General features: G+C 46.9%; 1 protein-coding gene across 5 annotated transcripts in view; it reads right to left on the reverse strand.

Annotated features, from left to right (window-relative positions):
* The window catches only part of AGBL1 (AGBL carboxypeptidase 1), a 733,956-nt gene extending 719,264 nt beyond the window's left edge, over positions 1–14,692 (reverse strand). For 3 of the 5 annotated variants that reach the window (XM_047736647.1, XM_047736652.1, XM_047736653.1), the window contains exon 1: positions 13,819–14,151. In XM_047736647.1, coding sequence (XP_047592603.1) covers positions 13,819–13,869 — 51 coding nt within the window. In that variant the 5' untranslated portion in view covers positions 13,870–14,151. The other 2 variants (XM_047736649.1, XM_047736650.1) reach the window with 2 other exon arrangements.
* Between the last annotated feature and the right edge of the window lie 7,467 nt (positions 14,693–22,159).

Here is a 22,159-nt window from a genome sequence, read left to right on the forward strand (position 1 = left end):
GTTCAGAGGAGGGAGAGCTATCTATTTGGGTTATCAGAGAAGGGTGCTTTTTTTGGTTTTTGGTTTGGGGGATTTTTTGGTGTTTTTTTGTTTTTTTTTTTTTTTTTTGGAGGGAAAGTAACATTTCAGTTGATCCAGCAAAGCTATTTATGATTTTCACAAGTATAGATCAGGAATGAAAGATGTAGGACTAAGTCATGATTTGGAAGTAAGGACATTGTGCCCAGGTGTTCCTGGGTGGCTCAGTTGGTTGAGTGTGTGACTTTGGCTCAGGTCATGATCTCAGGGTCCTGGAATCAAGCCCCATAATGAGCTCTCCACTTGAAGAGTCTGCCTCTCTCTCTCTCTCTCCCTCTGTCTCTGTCCCTCCCCCTGCTTGTGCTCTATTTCTCTCTCAAATAAATGAATAAAAATCTTAAAAAAAAAAAGGAATATTATGCCCAGTTTGGAGACACGTGGGAAATGACTTAATTGGACAGAGTTGTGGGGTTTCCCTTGTGCAACCAGAACTTGCCTCTACTGTTCCTACTTTGGAGAGCTCCATGCCATGAAACAGACCCAAATAAAGACTTGCAAAAAGTGAAACCTGAAATTATTTGCAAAAGTTTGTTCATGCATTTATCTGGGGAAAGTGTTTTTAGATCTCAATGCCATAAAAAAGTGAACTGTGATATTCTGCTTCCAGGAATTAAAAAAAAAAAAAAAAAGAAAGAAAGAAAGATTGAGAATCACTGCCCTTTAGTTTTTAAAAAAAGGCTACATATGAATTAACAAAGGTGCATAGGCATAGCTGAATATATTACAGCTGCTGAGTCTTCTGATCTCCCTCCAGAGACTTGGAGTGATGCTAATAATGTGTTCTCTGCCAGTCACCACAGGATAGAATGGTCCATGGAGCAGAGGGGGACAGGTGTGACCACAGCATTCTGGATCTCATTCTTCCTGACATTAGTCGTTAGCATTTGGAAGACTTTCAACAGGATAGTGCCTGGTTGATAATATTCTGAGAATCTTGCCACCCATTACCTAGTACAGGCTCTGGCACAAGAGAGTTGTTTAATAAATGAATGAACCATAACAAGAGAGTCATAATATAGCAAGGAAGCAGATGATATTGCTGGGAAAATCTCCTAGCACTGAAGTCTGAAAACCATCAGAACATAGAGGATACTGGCCCAGGGGATTCAAGTCAAACAGAAAATCAGTGGCAGCATCCAAAATCAACTCTGGCCTCCTGAAACCCAGCCAAGAAACCTTTTTGCATTCATTTTAAAGAAACATTTATGTCAAATGTAAAGCTTCCAAATATTATGAAGCAGAACTCTATTGGATGCTACAGAACTGGGATCTTCCAGGAAAGAAATGTGAAACACATAAATTTAACTGTTTTGCCACATACTGGTGAAGTATTGGAAGGGCAGCTCTTTGAAAGCAGGAACACTTAAGAAAAAGAGAAGGGAACAGGGTTAAATTGAAACATCATTAGGTGTAATAAAAGTGAGACCATGGGGGAGAAATGTCTCGTGGACAAAAATAATCCATGAAAATTAACAAGAGCACTTGTCATGATGTGTTGAATCACTCTATCGTACACCTGAAACCAATATAACAGTGCCTGTAAAAACGGTAATAATAATCACCCATGAAAGAAGAGTTTGGTGAAGTTGACTACTGAAATGTAACATATCTAATATCAAAAAAGAAAAAAACCATAGAGTCAAATTCAAGTGAAACCCTAGAAGAAAATGCACTTCTATTTATTTATATTATGGCACATCCATATACTAAACTACTATATAATTACCACAAAATATTGAGCTGGGTCTATCATGGGTTGGCTTAAAAGATGCTCAGCTATACTGACGTGTAGGAAAAGCAAACTGAACAACAGTGTGTTAAAATGATACAGACATAGTTACATAGTTGTAGAAACATACATATTGCCGCATGTATATAACCATCTAAAAAAATAGAGGGCAGACCCTTGCAGGGTTATCTTTTGGAGCAGGACTTGATGGGGGGGCTACTCCCTATAATTTATATCTATGTGTTCATTAAATGTTTATAAGAATGAGCCTAACGGGCACCTGGGTGGCTCAGTGGGTTAAGCTGCTGCCTTCGGCTCAGGTCATGATCTCAGGGTCCTGGGATGGAGCCCTGCATCAGGCTCTCTGCTCAGCGGGGAGCCTGCTTCTCTCTCTCTCTCTCTCTGCCTACTTGTGATCTCTCTCTGTGTGTGTCAAATAAATAAATAAAATCTTAAAAAAAAAAGAATGAGCCTACATTACTTTTTTCATTTGTTATTATTTAAGTACGGTTGATACACAGTGTTACATAAGTTTCAGGTCTAAAACATAGTGATTCAGCCATTCTATACATTACCCAATGCTCTCGACATTCAGTGTAGTGACCATCTGTCACCATACAACATTATTACACTATCATGGATCTATTCCCTATGCTGTACCTTTCATCTCCATGACTTAAGCTTATTTTATAACTGGAAGTTTATACCTCTTAATACCCTTCAACTCCATCCCTCTTGTAATACCTCTTCAATCAGGAAAAAAATGTTTAGTGGTAACAAGGACAGATCAAAGGAGAAGAGATGCTGTACCTGATTAAGTAACAGTGGTTAATTAATAGCAGTCTGGAGCCCGGCTGTGCCTGGGTTCGAATCCTGATTCTGCCACTTACAGGGAGCAAGCACTTTGTGTTCCTCGTCTGTAAAATGAGGATAATAATTGTACCCCACTAGGAGTCTTGTGAGGTTTCCTGAAAAAATACATGTAAAGTGCTTAGAATAATTCCTGGCCTATAGTAAGAGCTCAGCAAATGTGGGAGCGGCTCGCAGCAAAAAACACTCCTTCAATTTTCATACCCATTTTTCTTCAAATATTATCATCATCTGTATTTCTTCCTCAGTCCAAAATTTTAGCTTGTCATTTGAGAATCTTTTTGTTTTTTAAGATTTTATTTATTTGAAGGAGAGACAGTGAGAGAGAGCATGAGAGGGGAGAAGGTCGGCAGGAGAAGCAGACTTCCTGTGGAGCTGGGAGCCTGAGACGGGACTCGATTCCAGGACTCTGGGATCATGACCTGAGCCAAAGGCTGTTGCTTAACCAACTGAGCCACCCAGGCGCCCCTGGGGAATCTTTTTTCTTTAGAACATTACATATTTATGTATAGATATATAGATATAGATATATAGATAGATAGATATGTGTGTATGATATATACCAGTATATATGAGGACGTATAATATATATTTTATGATTTAATAGTGAAAGTCAAGGAGAAAAGGGGATTTGCTCATAACCTCTTTCTATTATGAAAAGTGAAAGATATCCGCATTATCATAGGAACTACTTGCATTAATTTGAGTCTTTAGAGGGACGGGATAAGGATAATTAGTATTCAGAAATGCAGGGCATTGAACTGTACTGATCGGTGGGATCCAGAGATTAGAGATGTTAACACCACTTGGGTTTGTTTGTTTGTTTTTTTTTTTTCCGGCAGGATAGGGAGAGAATTCATTACTGATATTTATTGCAGATGCTGCCTCTCCCCAAGTCCCTGAGGGAAAGTTTCATCAGATACCCCAACTGTGAAATCTGACCTTGCCTTTCATCTGTAACCTGAGACTAATGCCGCCCTTATCACTACCTGGCATCCTGATCAGAAGCAGAATGGCTCTCTTGACCTCCAGAAGAAACTTCTACTAAACCTCCATGTCTGCTTCTTATATTCTTTCTCCTTATTAAGGACCAGAATTCATATCTACTCCAGACCAGCAGACAAGCGGTGGAGTCATCAGCTAGTAGAATTCACTGAACAGAGGAATGACTCTAGGTCTCCCAATAAGTGACCTTTGCAGCCACTCAGATCAGAATAGTTTCAGCATGCCAGAGGTTGTTTCCAGACCAGAGGAAATTCGACCTTCACAGACTCACAGTGATTTAACATAGCATTGGCCTATGACTGTCATTTCCCAAATGTGTTCCATGTCTCTCTAATGTTCTGTGAGATACGAGTGAGATTTTGCCATAAAAATTATCCCGTCCCCAAGACAGTTTGAAAATGTTATATATCAAATCCCCAACTTAACATACCATGTACCATTTATTATTTGATTAACAAATATTTATTGAGCACCTACTATGATTTAGACAGTGCTTTAGATAGTAGAGACAAGGAGTGAACAAGACACATGAGATTCCTACCCTGATGGAAGAAGGAAGGGAAGACACAAAGAATATTATTATCAAGGGAATATAAGCTCTTTTTTCCCCCTAAAGATTTTATTTATTTGTCAGAGAGAGAGAGCCCAAGCAGAGGGAGGGGCAGGCAGAAGGTGAAGCAGGCTCCTCTCTGAACAGAGAGCCCAATGCGGGACTCGATCCCAAAACCCTGGGACCATAACCCCAGCTGAAGGCAGACGCTTAACCAACTGAGCCACCCAGGCACCCCAGAGAATAGAAGTTCCATGTAGAGAGTCAAACCACAGAGAGGGGACTTTGTGGCCTGACAGCTCTTTGAAAAACAGACATTTAAACTGAGAACGTAAAGACACAAAGACTTGAAAAGATTTTAAGATTAATGATCTTTAAGTAAAGACCTCTAGTAAATTGATCACGACATTTCAAAACCATCTGTCCCTAAGACCCTCTGCAAGGGGAACGCCTGTTGGGATCCTGGGAAACTGGGAAATTGGTGTTTGATAGAACCTAGTTTGAGAAGTGCAGGCTTGACCATATCCTGAGCCGGTAGGGCTGTGGGATGCGAGCAACACCGACAGAACAGCCACCTGTGAGGCTGACGAATGCTGCGGAAATGACCTTGGAAGCCCACGCCCAGAGGGTTGACGGACACAGTCACTGCCTCCACCGATCCCTAGAGCAGAGAAGGCGACAGCAGCAGAAAGGACTCGAGACACGGCTTCTGAACTGGGCACGTCAGGTTCTGTAAGACTCACCCCCAGAGGGACCCTGACATCCAGAGCATCGTTCCATCTGCAGCCTTGGCAGAATGGCAGCCTGGGGGCGGAGCGGGACACCCAGGGAAGAGGAGGGGAGGTCCCCCGTGGCATTTTGCGGCATTTTGCGGCATTTTGCGGCTACTGACATACCAGGTTTGTGACGGAAGGGCCTCCAGACCAGGGGTCGGCAAACCACTGTCCACCGGCCAAACCCAGGCCCCCACCTGCTTTTGCACATAAAGATTTCCTAGAACACAGTCGTGCCCATTCACTTCCATACCATCTACAGCTGCAGCAGCGGCAAGATTAAGAAGTTGTGACAGAGACCCTGTGGCCCACAAAGCCTCAAAAATTTGCTCCCTGGCCCTTGACCGAGTTTGCTGACCTCAGCTCTAGGCACTCGTTCTTCATCCTCTTGCCCAGTCTTTCCAGCCTTGTGGGGACTGTCGCTATACTCCCCAGGGATGCCCAGTGCCAGGCGAGGGGAGGAGGTCTTTCATTTTCCCAGCAGGCACACCTGTTCAGAATCTTCTTGATGCCCTTCCTTGCCCTCAGAGAGTCAATATAGCTGGTGATTGACACCAAGCAAGACGACTGATGTCAGAGTCCCTCACTCAAATCCCAGCGATGCCACCTTCTCACTTTGTGACAGAGGGAAACTTGTCAAGCTCTCCAATCTTTCAGTGCTTTAAAATGAGGATAAGGATACTGCCTGCCTCTTGGGGTTGCTGCAAGGATTAAATGAGAAAATGCATTTGAAGGATGCATTTGCATGGCTCCCAACTGTTCAATAGAAGTTAGTTATTATTTGAACTAGTACTGTGAGAGGGATCACACAGGGGGAGCCAAACCCACAGAACATGAAGCTGACAAGGTCCCTCCCCACAAAACATCTCAAGTCACCCCCAACATGCGCACCAATGCTCACAAAAACACGTACTAGAATGTTCCCAGCAGCAATGTTTGTTAGAACCCAAAAAAGGAAACTATCCCCAATACCATCGACTCTAGAAAGGACAAATGAATTGTGGTATATTCCTACAACAAGTAATGGTCTGCAGCAGAGAGAACGGGAATGATCTCCAACTACAGGCATAGAGGAAGCTCACAGGGCTGAGTCAGATGAGCGAGACACAAAGCAGACTGGCAGCAGGGTTCCACTGATATAAGTACCGAGTGTGCAGGGCTCATGTGTGGTGTAGAAACCAGGCTACCTGGTTAGCTGCTAGCTAGCATCTACACTACACTGCGAGAACAGTGACTGAAGGGAGGGAAGGGGGTGTTCTGGGATACTGAGAGTTCTCCGATACTCCATCTGGGTCCTAGTAATAGGGATGGATTCAGTTTGCAAAAATTTATTTAAAAAAGGAAAGAAAGTGGGGAGGGAAGAAAGAAGGGAGGGAGAGGGAGGGGGCAGGGAAGGAAAGAAAAAATATGTATTGAGTACATACTCCCCATGATGCTGTTTGTTTCCATGTCCTTCGTTCCCCTTATTCTTTCGTTCCCAGAAGCTCTTCTATTATTAATCTCTGCCTCATCCTACACACCCATGACTGCCTGGTTTGGAGATCTATCACTTTGAAGTAATATTTGCTCAGTGGAAAAGTACAGATCCCACAGACCCTCAACTTCCTTCATTTCAGGTTTAGCAAAAAGGATCTGGAGGTCACCCCCAAGAAGATGCATTTCTCTGTGCCCATTTCTGAAAGATGAAGAGACCCCCCCCCCAACCCCCAGCCTGACTCAGAGCTGCCCGTGCCACTCTCACAGACTCAGTAATTGGTAACACAGACCAGATTCCCCTCCTGGGTTCCATACTTCCCCAGTTCCCAGGGCTCAGACTGAGACCGTTCAGCTTTTGTAAGAATGCGTCCATGTGGAAACATCACGCTAGGTGAAGTAAGCCAGACACAAAGGACAAGTACTGTGCGATTTCCATTCAAATGAAGAACCTGGAACAGTCGAATTCAGAGACAGAAAGTAGAAGGGTGATGGCCAAGGACAGGGGGAGGGGGAGAGGGAAATCAGTGTTTAATGGGCACCAAGTTTCAGTTTGGGGACTTGAAAAAGTTCTAGAGATGGATGGTGGTGATGGTCGCTCGACAATGTGAAATTGTTTAACGCCACTGATCTCTACACTTAGAAATTATTAAAATGGTGAATTTCACACAACAAATACTTTACCACAATTTTTTTTTTTAAAGCGGTTCCAGTTTTAGTAACAGTAAATTGTGGAGTAAATGTTGCCAGGTTACAGATTCCTACCGTAGGCATGGGTCTCTAAGTTGGCCATTTGCTTCAACATGTTACCAGTAATGCGAATTTTTTTTTTTAATCAGAAACATTTCGTTTCTGTGTGACCTTATTTTAAACTACCCCACTTGTTTTGTTTGTTAGTTTCGAGTTTTTATTTAAATTCTAGTTAGTTAACATATCATGGAATATTGGTTTCAGGAGTAGAATTTAGTGATTCAACACTTCATACATGCAGTGTTCATTACACCAAGTGCCCTCCTTTGTCCCCATCGCCCATCTAGCCCACGCCCCACCTGCCTCCCTCCATCAACCCTCAGCTTGTCCTCTATAGTTAAGAGTCTCTTATGGTTTGCTTCCCTTTCTTTTCTTTTTCCTTCCCCTATGCTCATCTGTTTTGTTACTTAAATTCCACATATGAGTGAAATCATATGGTATTTGTGTTTCTCTGACTGACTTCTTTCACTTGGCATAATACACTACAGCTCTATCCATGTCCTTGCGAACGGCAACATTTCCTTCTTTTGAAGGCTGCATAATATTCCACTGCAGTTATATACACCACATCTTCTCTATCCATTCATCAGTTGATGGACTTTGGGGCTCTTTCCATAATTTGACTATTGTGGATAATGCCGCTATGAACATCTGGGTGCAGGTGCCCCTTCCAATCAGTATTGCATAGAGGATAGGACTTTTCAACTCAACGCTGGTCTTTGAGTATAGCCATGTTATCAGAGCCACTTTGACACAGGAACATTTGAATGCTGCTTCTCAAATAATTTGTTTCTTCCAAATTAAAAAAAAAAAAAGGAAAGAAAAAGAGAAAATGTTTAAAACAGTGTTCCTCCCCCAATCCCTGAGCCTCCGTTTATCCCAGACTTTCCCCCTGAGGCGGGATTCGGAATGGGGAGAGACTCAGTTTGGGGTGAGGTGTAGGGTTGAATAAAGCAAAAGGAAAGGTCTGCAGGTTAGGGCTGGAGGCTAGGGGCAGGGGTAGGAATAAGACGAGGAACAGAAGGCAGGTCAGAGATGGGGCGGTTATGGGGAACACGTCACATTACCTGACAAGAAAAACAGGGATGCGATCATGTCAAAAGACCCCCTGTCCAAATTTCTTTAGAACTGTTGCCTTGGCTGACTCGCCTGTGGCCCCTACCACCTGGATTTAGGGATAGGAAGCCATTTCCAAGGACCTGGTTAGATCTGAAGCTTGCACTCAAGATTTTCCAACATTTAGGCAAACTTCCATTTCTATTTCCTTTCTTCCCCTTCATAAACTTCCAGTTTTACTCAAACTTAGTGCCATGGCAAGTCCTGAAACCTCTCCACACTCTCCTGACATGAGGAAGATCACTGTGTACTCTCCCTAATGTGGGAACCACCCCTTTCCCTGCTGAAATCTGACCCATTTTCTGAGGCCTTCTCTGAACCTCCAGCCAGGAGGAGTTTCTTCTCCCAACTTCCGTAGAATTTGCTTTTGATATTTGCATTTACCATCGCATTCGTCACATGCAGACTTGCTCTACAAACCTTCTCATCCCCCTACCTTTACACGGGAACACTACATTTTCATGAGAGCAGGGACTGTGCTTAATTACAGTAATTGTTAGTTATTGGGTGCATACCACCATGCTCATATTTTACATGCATTTTTATCTAAACCTATAATAAGCCCATGAGTCAGTACTATAATTCTCGTTTCACAGATAAAAAAAAATTCAGTAAAGAAAAGTTTAGTAGTTTGTCCTGGGTCATGAAAGTTTTGAATGGCTGAGCCAACAGGCAAAGACCTTCTCAATACATCATCCTACCAAATAGTCTCCTCTGATCTCTTTGAGCACATAGAAGCCATGGATGGATGGATGGGTGGATGGGTGGATGGATGGATGGATGGATGGATGGCTGGATGGATGGATGGATGATGGATGGATGGATGGATGAAGGGAGGGATGGAGGGATGAACATATGGAAGGATGGATGGATGGATAGATGGGTCGAGAGATGGACAGAGGGATGGATGTTGAAAATATCTAATTGATCCAAATCAAAAGTGTTACCTTCCCTTATCAAGAGTTATTTATCCACATAACAAATAAGATATGGAAGGTTTTAGTTCTAAATAAGCTTCCCTCTTTCATTCAGAACCCACATCCCCTCAATCTTCAGGTTCTATCAGGCCAAGGTAGTACCCTCAAAATAAAGAATGAGTGGGCATTCCCTAGGTCATGTAAGAACCACAGACCACTGGAAGGACTTCGGATTGACAAGATCCACTTCCTATCCTTCCTCTAGGGATCTTCTAGGTTTCTGTCATGAACCCTTGGGGGTCAGTGGTCTCATCTATAAGATAGAAAAACCACACCTCCCTCACAGGTGGCAGAGAAAGGTGTGAAGTCACGAGCGAAAAACTTGGCATAGAGAGGACCCTTAATAGATGTTCGTTTTGTTCCAATCTCTAATTCCGAAGAACTTAAGGAACAGTGACAGCAACAGGTCCTGGAAAAACAAAGCACAAAATAAAGGCTTCTCCCCACTTCTAGTTCAGCATCCGCCTCCAGGCCTCCATCCCCTTCATTCTCCGGTTTGAATGGCACCAACTCACTCCTCAGACACTGACAGGGGCTAACTCTTGCCAACTCTGTCCCTTTCTCATTTGGCACTTGTCCTTATGGGATTTTCTTTTTCTTTGCTTCTACTGATGCTTGAAATTAAAACAGACTTCAGTTTCTTTTCCCGTTTGCGTTGAGGCTGAAATAGGGCTCTGCAAATCCCTCCATCTCAGACTCCCCAAGAGAGAATTTCTGTGATCTCTAGAAGTCTACACGGTGCTTTCTACCTAAAGTCCTCTTGATTTGTCCAAACCTTTCTGTTTACGTCCAGGCGGAAGGCTCAGTTTCCACTCCACCTGGTCCTATGGATGTACAATACATGGATATTCCCACATCCTCCAAGGAGAATTCTAGAAAGGAAATTTTCAAGCAGATGTTTTAGAAACAAAACCTCTAAGCATTGTGAATGAAACATATCAATCACCATTTTTTTCACTCATCCCCTCTTCTCAGCCCAGGGGCTGAAATCACCTGTTACTATCTTGCAAATCCTTGGAGGAAGAAGGCCAAGGGAGAAAGAGAAGTTGTTGTCCCGTCTGGGTTTTCTACTATCTAAGCTTAATGCTAAATCAAGGCAGGAAGCTTCACATCCTACAGTCTGACTCTCAATCCATAATAGATAAGGTTCCTGGAGCCCAGGTTGAGAAAAAAAGGAGTTCACGATGCACATTTTGGCAAAGACACAGACTTAGGATTCAGCGTGAGCAGCTAGAACATAAAATAATAAAGTACGAATGCAAACAGAAAACTGTGTCCCCATCGCGGCTCAGAGCGTGCCAAAGCTGACCTAATAATTATACATTTTTCATGTGTTGATAAGGGAGTTAATTGGCACGTTGTGGGACGCGGGTGGGTGAGGACTCGTGGCATCGGAGCTGGCGTGGAGCCCACTTCCTGCTACCCTGGCAGCTCCCCATCTTCCCCATTAGCTCAAACCCCACGGAGAGATGAGAGCAGGACAGACTGAGACACCTTCCTTTTTTTCCAAGTATGTTGGAGTTCACCCAGGAAGCAGAGCAGGGCAAGTTGATGAACAGGGCAGGCAAGTGTTCCCAGCTTCTCCAGTGTGCGCTCGACCAGGGAAATCATAAAAAGTACAGTCGTTCGAACAGTTGACTGTTCAACAGTCATTCCCATTTATAGTTTATAAACCCTTGTCAAATGGATTCTCTTAATCCTCGCACAAGGCCCTGAGGAACGTTATTATTGTCCCCCTTTTACAGACACAGAAACGAAGGCTGAGAGGTTGAGGGAATTGCCGAAGGACATACAGCTGGTAAGTGCCAGAAATGGGGACGGGATCCTGTTCTCTCTGTCTCTCACACCTGCTCTGTGGACTGCCTCTCCCTCACCCAGGCCTCCGAGACACAATCTGATTTTCTTCCTCAAACCCAAGCTGTGAGTCGGGGACTTGAAAAACATCTGGGTGAAAATCTGATTCTCATACTTTCAGGACAGAGGTAAACCTGCATTTCAACTGAGGTGGGAAAAATCATTTCCCCCTTTCCTGTTTGCACAATGAAAGGTAATATGCGGAAATGGATTATTTCTTCATGACCCCTTTTATTTTGTTATTGTGTCCCAAAGAGGCAGAAGTGGTGATATTCTTGGGTGAGGATTTCTACTCTCCTACCATGGGGACATCTGTCAGCCTTGTGCTGGCCTTGTCTGTCTGTTCGCCTTCTCTCTCTCAATCCTTTCCCTTGACAATGTTCTGCGGTGCTCCTGAAAGACACAAGGAACTCACCATTCACATTCTGCGCACGTGTAACCACTGTCTTCCTCAGAGGTCTGAGAAGCAATACAAAGCCTTCTATCACGTTTGTGCACAAGGAAGGAGGGACGGCCTTGAGTTAGTAAGAGCTTTGGGATTCCCCGGTGGAAAGAATTTTGGCAAAACATTTCTTAGGAACCCAGCATCTCCTGAGCGTCAAACCCATAGCGAAATGTCATTCCACAGAGTATCTGCTCCCGGTTCTCTTTTTTTAAAGTATGTCAGACCTCTGACATCCGCTGGCAAGATGGGAACGGGGCTGGTGGAGGCACTTGGAGAGGGCTGGGCCAGGAACCCAAATCAATTCAGCCGCTAGATTCTTGATCAGTGAGGCACGCAGGGGAAGCATGTTCCGGTTATTTTAATGTTCTGGTTAATTGGGAACTAAGTAGGGTATATTGAACATAATTAAATCTTTCTTTGATGATTGAGAATCTTGCGTTGCCCTGGAGCAATCATTCTAAATATCAATTACAAATCCCCACTGGTGGGAATACAGGAGATTGAACCTGCCCAAATGCAAATTTATTTTGAGGTCCACTCCCACCCCCAACCCTTCTAGCCCAGACGCATTCTTGCCTTTTATACGTCAGAGAGAAGGGGTCAAGAGACACTAAGTCTACCGGATATGGGAATTCTTTGGTGGGCGTCCCAGTTTCTCTATCAAGTAGTTTCATAACCTTTAGGGAAGCTGTTTTACTTCCCAGACTCGGTTTCTTTGTTCCCTGGAAAGCGGAATTTATTGGTACTTAAATTTTTTTTAAAGATTTTATTTATTTATTTGACACAGAGAGACAGATCACAAGTAGGCAAAGAGGCAGGCAGAGAAAGCAGGGAAGCAGGCTCCCCGCTGAGCAGAGAGCCCGATGTGGGGGGGTCTCTCAGATCCCAGGACCCTGGGATCATGACCCGAGCCCAAGGCAGAGGTTTAACCCACTGAGCCACCCAGGCGCCCCGTATTGGTACATAAAATTTTAAGGATACAGATTTCCTTAAGGATCAGAGGAAAACTAAGACAGTTTTTCATAGGAGGGTAAGAGGAACGTCAGTACAAAACATTTACCTTCTGAATCAGGGAATGGGATCCCAGGGCCCCTGAAGCCTGTCCCCTTGTGAAGTCTGTCCACAGACTTCAGGTCTAGAATGCTGTAGCAAAAGACCTCTTCAGCCCCCGTGGAGCATCCCCTGCCCCGGGTTAAGTGCGAGCATCTACCGGAGCCTTAAAGCAAAGGTTCTGGGCCTTAGCTGCGTGTGGAGTCCCCTGAGGGAGTTTTCAAGCTTCCGGGGCTCAGGTCGCTCTCCAGACTAATCAAATCCAAATTTGGCCACGTGGGTACCAGACGCCACCATTTTTTAACACCCTGCAGGTGATTCTAGCACACAGACAAGTTTGCAGACTACTATTCTAGGACAAGAATTCTCCAAATCAGGAATGAACAGGATCCCCCAGAAGGAGACAGATTCCCAGGCCCCTGTCCCCGGTGATTCCGATCCCTTCTGGCCACATCCCACCTGGGAAGACGCAGGCTTTGCATGCATCCTAGGCAGTCCTGCTGCAGACCCCCCTCTGGGGCCCCTGTAATAGCCATGGAACAGGAGAAGCCCACAAGAGTCCTCTCCCCTGCTCCCCTTTTGTTCTAGGCTGTTCTAGGTGTTGCTGGCAGGGCTCCTGCTGGGTCTTCATTTGCCATACAGACATTTTTTCCATCTTTCCCATCTCTAGCAAACCCAGATCCTTCAGCCCAAGCCTCTCATCCCACCAGGTTCAATAATTTTTTTTTAAAGATTTTATTTATTCATTTGACAGATCGCAAGTAGGCAGAGAGGCAGGCAGAGAGAGAGAGGGGGGAAGCAGACTCCTTGCTGAGCAGAGAGCCCGATGCGGGGCTCCATCCCAGGACCCTGGGATCATGACCTGAGCCGAAGGCAGAGGCTTTAACCCACTGAGCCACCCAGGCACCCCCAGGTTCAATAATTTAAGCAGACACACTCATTGACACGGTCGTTGTTAATATTTAAAGACCACAGCATCACTTAGGTCAGCCTCAAGGTGAGAGCTGCTGCTGGCTCCCGGGCTCTGCTGTCCCTGGTTAGCAAACTGGCCACCGGTGCCAGAGGGGACGGCGGGAGCACAGCCCCGAGGCAGGCTGGCCAGCAGAGCCCCAGCCTGCTGGGCCGCACTCCCCTCCACCTCTTCCTACCTGAAGCGTGCGCAGCAGGACCTGCAGCCCGCTGGCTTCCTGGTCGGCCATCCCCTCGCTGGGTCCCGGGGCAGCGGCTGCCTGTGGCCAGATCGGCGCTGGGTCCCGAGGCAGCGGCTGCCAGGCTGACCTCGCTGCCCACCTCTTGGGAGAAGGCTGCACAGTCGCTCAGCTGCACATGGTGCTGCGTGTGAAGTCACCGTGGTGCAACCCTAGACCTCGGCTCGGGTGCAAAGGCCCCCAGACTCCCACTGTGGGGATTAGGTGAGCCCCGGGCAGGGGAGGGCTGAGCATTTGGGCGCGGGGGGTGGAGAGGGCACTAGCGTGAGTCACTCACCCACCTCCAGGCCCACGCAGGAGCCACCCTGGACGGCTGACAGGCATTCCCAGCTGACCTGGTCAGACTCCCTGCAGAGGCTCGCTCGGCCCTCCCCGCTCGTCCCCTCCCTTTATTTTGGTCTGTTGCCGGCTCCCGGGTAACAGGAGACCCAAGAGTGCTTGCACAACTGTGCGGGCAGGGCACTGAAGCCCAGGCCCCCTGAGGTCCCAGGCTCAGGGACTGCAATGCTGGCCGAGAAGCAAATAAGCACAGGACATCTTCTCCCAGCAGGGTCCCTTGCATAACCTGCTAAATTTCACCGGCTCCCTAGGGGGTCCGTACTGTTAGCACTGCATCTTCGTTTCACAAATGACCAAAGCGAGGTGTGGGGAACAGCTTGCAGAGAGGCAAGCTGGCCCTGAAGCTGGGCACTCACCGTGACACCACCCAGCCTCTTGCTGCTGCAAGCACGTGATCCAGGTCATGGAGCTCCTTGAGGTGGCCTGGGCTGAGTCTCCTCGAGACCAGGGCAGGATCCATGACCTCTTTCTGGGCCTTCCACTTGCACGTGTCAGAAGAGTTTGACTGGCTAACTGGTCACCTAATCCTCATCTCCATATCAGCACCGAGGTGTCCTTTAGGGGCCGGCTTTTGGAGCATAGTTGGGGGGCATCCCCCGGGAGCTTGGTGGATAACCCCCAGCCCCCAACAGAGCTCTGGGATCAGAATCTGCATTTTCACAAGATCCCCCAGAGGATGCACAGCTGATGAACAAAATTACTGGGGGACTAAAGTCTGGGAGGCCCCTGTTTTAACTGAATTGATTACATCGCTAGGAGCAGCCTGTGTGTGTGATGTCTGACCATTTTTAATCCCACAGTGGGGGCCCAGCAGACTCACAGCACAACTTCAGTGTGTGAAATTGGAGAGTGAGCTCACTGAGGTTCATGACCGCCCAAAAGCACGGCTACACAGAAAGTCCTTGGCTCGTGACCAACACCCCCGTGCAGAGTTTGGGGGAATGCTCGTGAGCATCAAGGCATCCGGTTGGCAGCTGCCCGAGCACGTTGGGGTGACAGAGGAACGAGAATTTGCATTTCTTGATCCCCCTTGCCCTGCATGTCCCAAGGTCCTGAGTCAGGAGTCAGGTAGCAACTAAGTCATTCCCTCCTCAATGCCAGGCCTGGCTGAGCCCTCCTATTCAAGGACAAATTCATGTGGTCCCTGTCTTCCAGAAACTTCCACTCTTAATGGCTTTAAATGTGAAGACTGGTCAGACCAGGAACTGATTATAACATCTCATGTTTACTTGGGGAGGGGTTTTGGTTGAGCCCCTCTTGTCTCCTTGCACTTCCTACTCCTTGCAATGACAGGAGGGAAGCAATAAAGACTCCTGAGGATTTCCCTTTTCTGTGAGGGGTAGAGCTTTTCAGGGCACAGGATCTAAGATCCTCGTAGGTCCCTAGTGATTATCTTTTTTTTTTTAATATTTTATGTATTTATTTGACAGACAGAGATCACAAGTAGGCAGAGAGGCAGGCAAAGGGAGAGAGGGAGGAAGCAGGCTCCCTGCTGAGTGGAGAGCCTGAAGCGGGACTCGATCCCACGACCCTGAGATCATGACCTGAGCGGAAGTCAGAGGCTTTAACCCACTGAGCTACCCAGGTGCCCCCTAGTGATTATCTTAAGGGCAAACTACTCCATGCTCCTTGACTGCAGAAGAAAGAAAGGGAGGGGTGAGGGGAATAAAACCTCCCAACATATACCTAAAGAACAGTTTAAATAAAAACCACCCTCATAGTGAGAATTCATCAAAATGACCTCTGATGACAAAACTAAAGGGATTGTGGTCATAATCCCTTCTGTTAGCACTCAAGTAAAATTGTCCCCATTTGGAAGCCTTTCTTGGTTCACCTTCCCAGAATGGTGCAGCACAGAGCGAGGTAAAAACCCTATACAGAAAGGAATCACCCTCTTCTACTTAATGACAACTTTCCCCTGCAGCACCATGAACCTTGTTTTCAATAAGACCCCTGAGAAGTAAGGCAAGGAGTGTATTCCGTCTTTCTCTGCAGACACACCTGTGCCACGTGTCCAGCTTGGATCCACTTCCCCATCACCCCAACAAAGCTCCACGCTCTAGACGATCATCGCCCATTGGCCCACAAGGAGACACAACAGATGGCAGACTAGGAAGGAAGTTCTGGTTTGTGTCTTCTGATTTTCTAACAAAATTAGGGTCTCCTCTAACTTTTTTCAGCTTTCCATCAGTCTGCTTCAACACACTCCTCCTTTGGTTCCCCCAACACTCACACCTCAACCTTGCCCTGTGGGGACGTGAACAACACTTACTCCCGCCACCCTCCCAACAGCAGAAGCTTCTTCACTCACAAACTGAATGGGAAAGCCCCCCCCCCCCCCAGTGCCTGCATCCAAACCTCCCATTTCTAGAATCCATCTTAATTAGAGTCCGGTTCTATTTGTGGACTGATTAATGTAATCTGAATATGAGTGGGTGACTGCAGCTTAGTGTGTGCTTTCCCATTAGTATTTGAATTTTAGCAAGGAATTTTCTTTTTTTTTTTAAGATTTTATTTACTTTTTTGACAGACAAGTAGGCAGAGAGGCAGGCAGAGACAGAGAGAGGAGGAAGCAGGCTCCCCGCTGAGCAGAGAGCTCGATGCAGGGCTCCATCCCAGGACCCTGGGACCACGACCTGAGCCAAAGGCAGAGGCTTTAACCCACCGAGTCACCCAGGTGCCCCAGCAAGGAATTTTCTAAAAGACAGGAGCCAAGACCCAAGCTTGGATAGTGTAATATCTCACCAACAGTAAGCTGAAATGAGCATGCATTAAACCACATGGGGCAGCCAACAATGGAAGGTAAGGACCTGGGGCAGACCCAGAAAAAGGTCCTCCTACTTGCTTCTCTTTGTATGTTACAAAGGACGCATTTAGGGAAGCCACAGGGAGACCCAAGCAGAAGCTTAGCTAGAACTCAGTCCTCTGGCTTCAAAGAACAACACATTTAATATGGTCCAGAGATTCCTGTTGCAATTCAGGGGTCCCCAAGACCACCCTCAGGTTCAGCGATTCCCTAGAAGGACTTACAGAATTCAGAAAAGCCATTATACTCAGTTATTGTTTATTATCATGGAAGGATACAGATTAAAATCAGCAAAGGGAAGAGGCATATAGGGCTGGTTTCAAGAGCGACCAGGCATGAGCTTCCGGTTGTCCATCCCCCAGAGGAGTCATGCAGATGCTGCCTACTTGTCCCAGCAACTACATTGCAAACCAGGGAAGCTCACCCAAGCCTTGCTGTCCAGGATTTTTACTGGGGATTGGTCATGTAGACATGGCTGACTTTAGCTCCCCCAGAGGTCAAGCTACCATGTGGCCTGAGGTCCCCCTAAATCATATTGTTGGTAAAGACTATCTACCATGGCCCAAGGCCTCCAGGCAAACAAAAACACTCTTATCAAGCTTGGACATTCCAAGGACTTAGAGGTTACCTTTCAAGAGCTGGGCAAGAGCCAGACGTTTCTTTGGACAAAGTTAACTCTACCGCACACCTTCCCTCTCATCCCCATAATCCGAGACCCAAGATTCTCCTAGTGTCTCATGGATAAGATGGAGAAATGAGTGCAGGCCTGGACAATTAGGATGACTTAATAGCCACTACAACGCTAGTATGCAAAGACTGGTAATAAATTGTTACCGGTGTGTAACATCACCCAGAGAATTCAGTCCCCTGGCTCTTTCCTAGTCAACATTTTTATCAATGACTAGGATGAAAATAAAGGCTGCATGCTCATCAAATTTTCTGATGACACTCAGTTGAGAAAGATAGATATATGTCATAGGACACAGCTGGGATTCAAAAAGACTTCAGCCAGTCCTGCGTGTTGGAGCAGATCCTACAGAATGAAACACAACAGAGCCAAGTGGAAGCTCCTTGCCCAGGATCCCCAACACCAACCGTGCAAAAATAAGGTACGGAGACCTGGCTAAATAGTGTTGATAGAAGAACAGCTTGAGGGTTTAGACAGAGGTAAGACCAATACAAGTTTTCAGCATGGCCCATATCCTAAAGTGTCTTTTCGATCTAATGTCATTGTCCTCAAAGTGGGGACAAACATCCCATCCATAGGAGGGATGACAGTGAGGCTGAGCAGAGGTCCCCCCCTGTGCAGGGCTCAGCATGGTGTCTTGCACAGAGATGTGTCCATCAATGAGCGCCTGGCATTATTTTTACAAACATCACCAACAGATGTGTCATAAGCGCAACAGATGAGAGCCCATGCTGCTCATTGCTGCTCAGCCTCCGAGAGGCACGTGACAGCTGTCCCCAAGGCTGGCAAGGATGTGGAGGAGGAATGCATTCCAAAAGGGAGAACCAGAAGCAAAGGGTGGAGCTTCAAGGAGTCCCAGCTGGGACAGGCACAGAACAGCCCTGGGCTTGTAGGGCTGCCCCACGGGGCTATTCCACAACCCTGGGGGTGCCCAGCAGGGACTGAAAGAAATTTGGTCTAAAGGTTGCAGAGAGGAATTCCAGGGCTGGGGTGTCTTAGACCGTACATTCAGCAACGTTGCTGAGATGAAGAGAAAAATAGGGACTCACTGGCCCCAGATCACAGGCTCTCTGCAATGTGTCCCACTCTCCCCAGTGGCACCTGGGATGATTTTGGTGCCAGTTTAAATTTCAAAAGGCAATTCTACAGTTTATATTTCAACCTATATTACCCAAAAAAACCTAATTAGCATAATAAAACTATGTTTTCTCAGGTATTAATGCTTGTGATGAAGTTTAAAGTTTAAAAACGAGTCAATGTTGAGTAGTACACATGGCACCCGGACAAGACAAAAGTCTGGAGGGATGGAGGATAATAGCTCAAAGTACTGGAAGGACCATGTTTCTACATGCTTGCTAATACTTAGTTCAGGTAATCTTCTCCCTAATCTGATAGTGAAACCAAATCTCACTCAAATAATAGCTAACTCCCCCTCCCCTCAGATGCATTGTAAGCTGATTAGTATAACGATTTTCCCGAGTACAAGCATGTGCCCAGTCTATCTATAACGGTGACTTACATATACTGTTACTGTCCTTGAGCTTCCCATTTCCTGCTCTGGTTTCCCTGATTTTTACTTTCCTGGGGTTTTTTCCTCCTGCCCTATCTCCAGCACACATGTGTGCGTACACACTAGCACACGCACACACAGATACACACATGCACCATAGCCTTCTGCCAGTCAGAAGAAGCCTGCCTTGATAACACGATATCAGAGTTGGTAGCCTATCCCCGTCTCTCCAAAGATTTCCTTCACTTCTCTGAATGTATGAAATTCCTAAGGGAGGAGGGGAACAGAGTAGAAGAAAAGGAAATCTGGGGACAGGAGCTGCTGTTTGGGGTACATTATCCAAATTTAATCTGTACTAACCCTCTGCGGCATCATTTCTATTTCCAGATGAGAAAACTAGGGTTTCATTACATAAGGAAGTTGCCCAGGGATTTACTCCAGGATCTATCAGCCCCGTGTCCTGTGCTCTTCAAGAGGAGAGGCTGAAAGTACAAAAGCCCTGGAAGGATTTTCAGTGGATTTACATTCACTAGGGAGAAATGCAGACTTTTCCCTGGAAACAGAGGAGAGTGCAGGGGGCAGGAGTGAGTGCAGGTCCCGCAGTGAGGATAGGAGAGCAGCCTCCAGAACCTTTAGCAGGTCTGCAAGTGACACAGTGACTTAGAAGCTCAGGAAGGCAGGTGTCTCCAGCAGAAGAGGAAGGATGACAACAGAGACTTCCTTTTCCACTGTACCTGAGACCAGCCCTTCTGACAAGCCTCTTTCCACTTTTGACACTGACCACCTGAGATCAAACTTCTGTCCCCTTACTTCTGAGCTACATGACTTCGGGAAAGTTACCTAAACTCTCTGTGCCTCAGGTTTGTCCTCTGTTAAATGGTGGGGTGAGAATGCCACCTTCCAGGGCGACCAGGAGAACTGACTGGAGTAACACAAGGTTCTCAGCACCGTGACCCACCCAGGCGCATGCGATAGATGCCATCGTTATGGATGTTCTTCTGATTAGTATCACTGTTGTTATGGATTCAGTAATACCTACCTCCAACACCTGGTGGGAGGATGAAATGAGCAATTACACGTGGAAGTGATGAATGTAAGGTAGGGAATAGATGGGAAATTACTGGGCAGTGGTGTCCTGGCCCCCTGCAAATTAAAGGGTGCTGGCTAGAGGAAGGGACTTGACAGCCATATTTCAGCCCAGTGAGGAGGTGGTGAGGTCTTGTCCATCCAAAGTGACTCTGAAATGAACTCCCCTAACCGTGAGCCACCTGCATGACTGCTGCCCAGCTGCCCGAGCTGAGACAACAGACAAAGCAAAGAGCAGCCCCGTCCTGGCTGAAGGGACAGGAGCCACAGCACCATAAGCCATGGATGGGGGCCCATGTGAGCCAAACCTGCGGGAGATGTGGCTGCGCCACCACGGCTGCTTTGCCCTTGGAACAAGGGTTAACTTGGCACTTTAAAGGTGAAGGGTTTGGGGACACCTGAGCGGCTCAGTTGGTTAAGTATCTGACTTTGGCTCAGGTCATGATCCCAGGGTCCTGGGATCAAGCCCCATGTCCTGCTCCCTGCTCAGGGGGAGTCTGCTTCTCCCTCTCCCTCTGCCTCTGCCCCTGCTCATGCTTTCTTTCTCTCTCTCAAATAAATAAATAAAATCTTTTAAAAAAAAGAAAAAAGGCAAGCAGTCTGAAGCAGCATAGCCATCCCAGCTACCACCAGACTTGGTGATGAGATACAAGAGAGTTGGGCAGGGAGAGCGTCTTTAGGCAACACTAAAATCAAGACTGTCCTTGGGTCAGTCACAGGAAGATCCTGAGCTCACCTCCTCCCACAGACACACCGGGTCTGCGGCTACACGTGGGACAGTTCCCTCTGATAAAGAACTAGAAACCAACTGAACTGTTCCACCACAACAAAGGATAAAAGGACCACATCGAGATGCGTTGGAGAGGAAGATGTGGTCTTACCAAACCCCCACCCCTACCCCGCAGTGAGGTGACACCATAGGGAGGATCTCACAAGTTGGCACTCTCTCCTGGAGGAGCAAAGGGTTTGTGCCCCTCACCAGGTACCCCAATCTTGGTGACCTGCCTTGGAGAGACAGGCCCCCAAAATGTCTGGCTTACAAAACCAACAGGACTGGGGTTCAAAGGACCCAAAGGGCCATAGGGAACTGAGATCCTCCTTTTAAAGGATTCACATGTGGTCTCACTAAGTCTCACCCAGTGCCAAAGCAGTAGTTTGGAAAGCACCTAAAATATCTGAGACAGACCTTCATTTGCTAATATTAAGGCATCTTCCAGAGGGCAGGGGACAACTGGGACTGTCTACAGAGATAGACACCCCGGCGAGGACCCTCTCTGTATTCTCTCTTTACCCTGCTAGCATAGGCAGGCAGGTATGGACATGGTGCGCGCCCACCACTTTGCTGAAACGGGTAGGCATGTGCAGTTCAACCACACATTCCTGCTGCCTTGCTGGGGCCGGAGGGTCTGAACAACCGCGGCATTCTCCCCCTGCCTTGCTGGAGCTGGTGGGCATGTACAGACACAGTCTTTTCTCGCTGCTTCCCGGAAGCCAGGGGGCACGCATAGCCGAGGCATTCTCCTGACACCTTGCTCAAGTCAGGGGGCATGCCCGGCCCACCGTGCCCTCCCACTCTGCCACTAAAGCTGGAAGGCACTCGCGGTCCACACAGGAAATGCCGCCTTGATTTCCTGGCCCTGGTTGCCAGGGATCCTGGCATTCTTGGACTCCATGGGACTGTAACAAAAGGAAGGACAATTCTTGGCAGGCTGCCATGGTCAAAGCATAGCACAGACAGTCAACTGAAACACGTCTTCAGTCTTTCTGTGAAAAAAGCCCTATTTACTGCATCCCCAGACTGAGGGCCAGGAGTCGGGTTGGCCACAAATCTAGAAATTACAGAAGAGCTCTC

This window comes from Lutra lutra, chromosome 7, assembly GCF_902655055.1.
Source record: "Lutra lutra chromosome 7, mLutLut1.2, whole genome shotgun sequence".
Classification (NCBI taxonomy): Eukaryota; Metazoa; Chordata; class Mammalia; order Carnivora; family Mustelidae; genus Lutra; species Lutra lutra.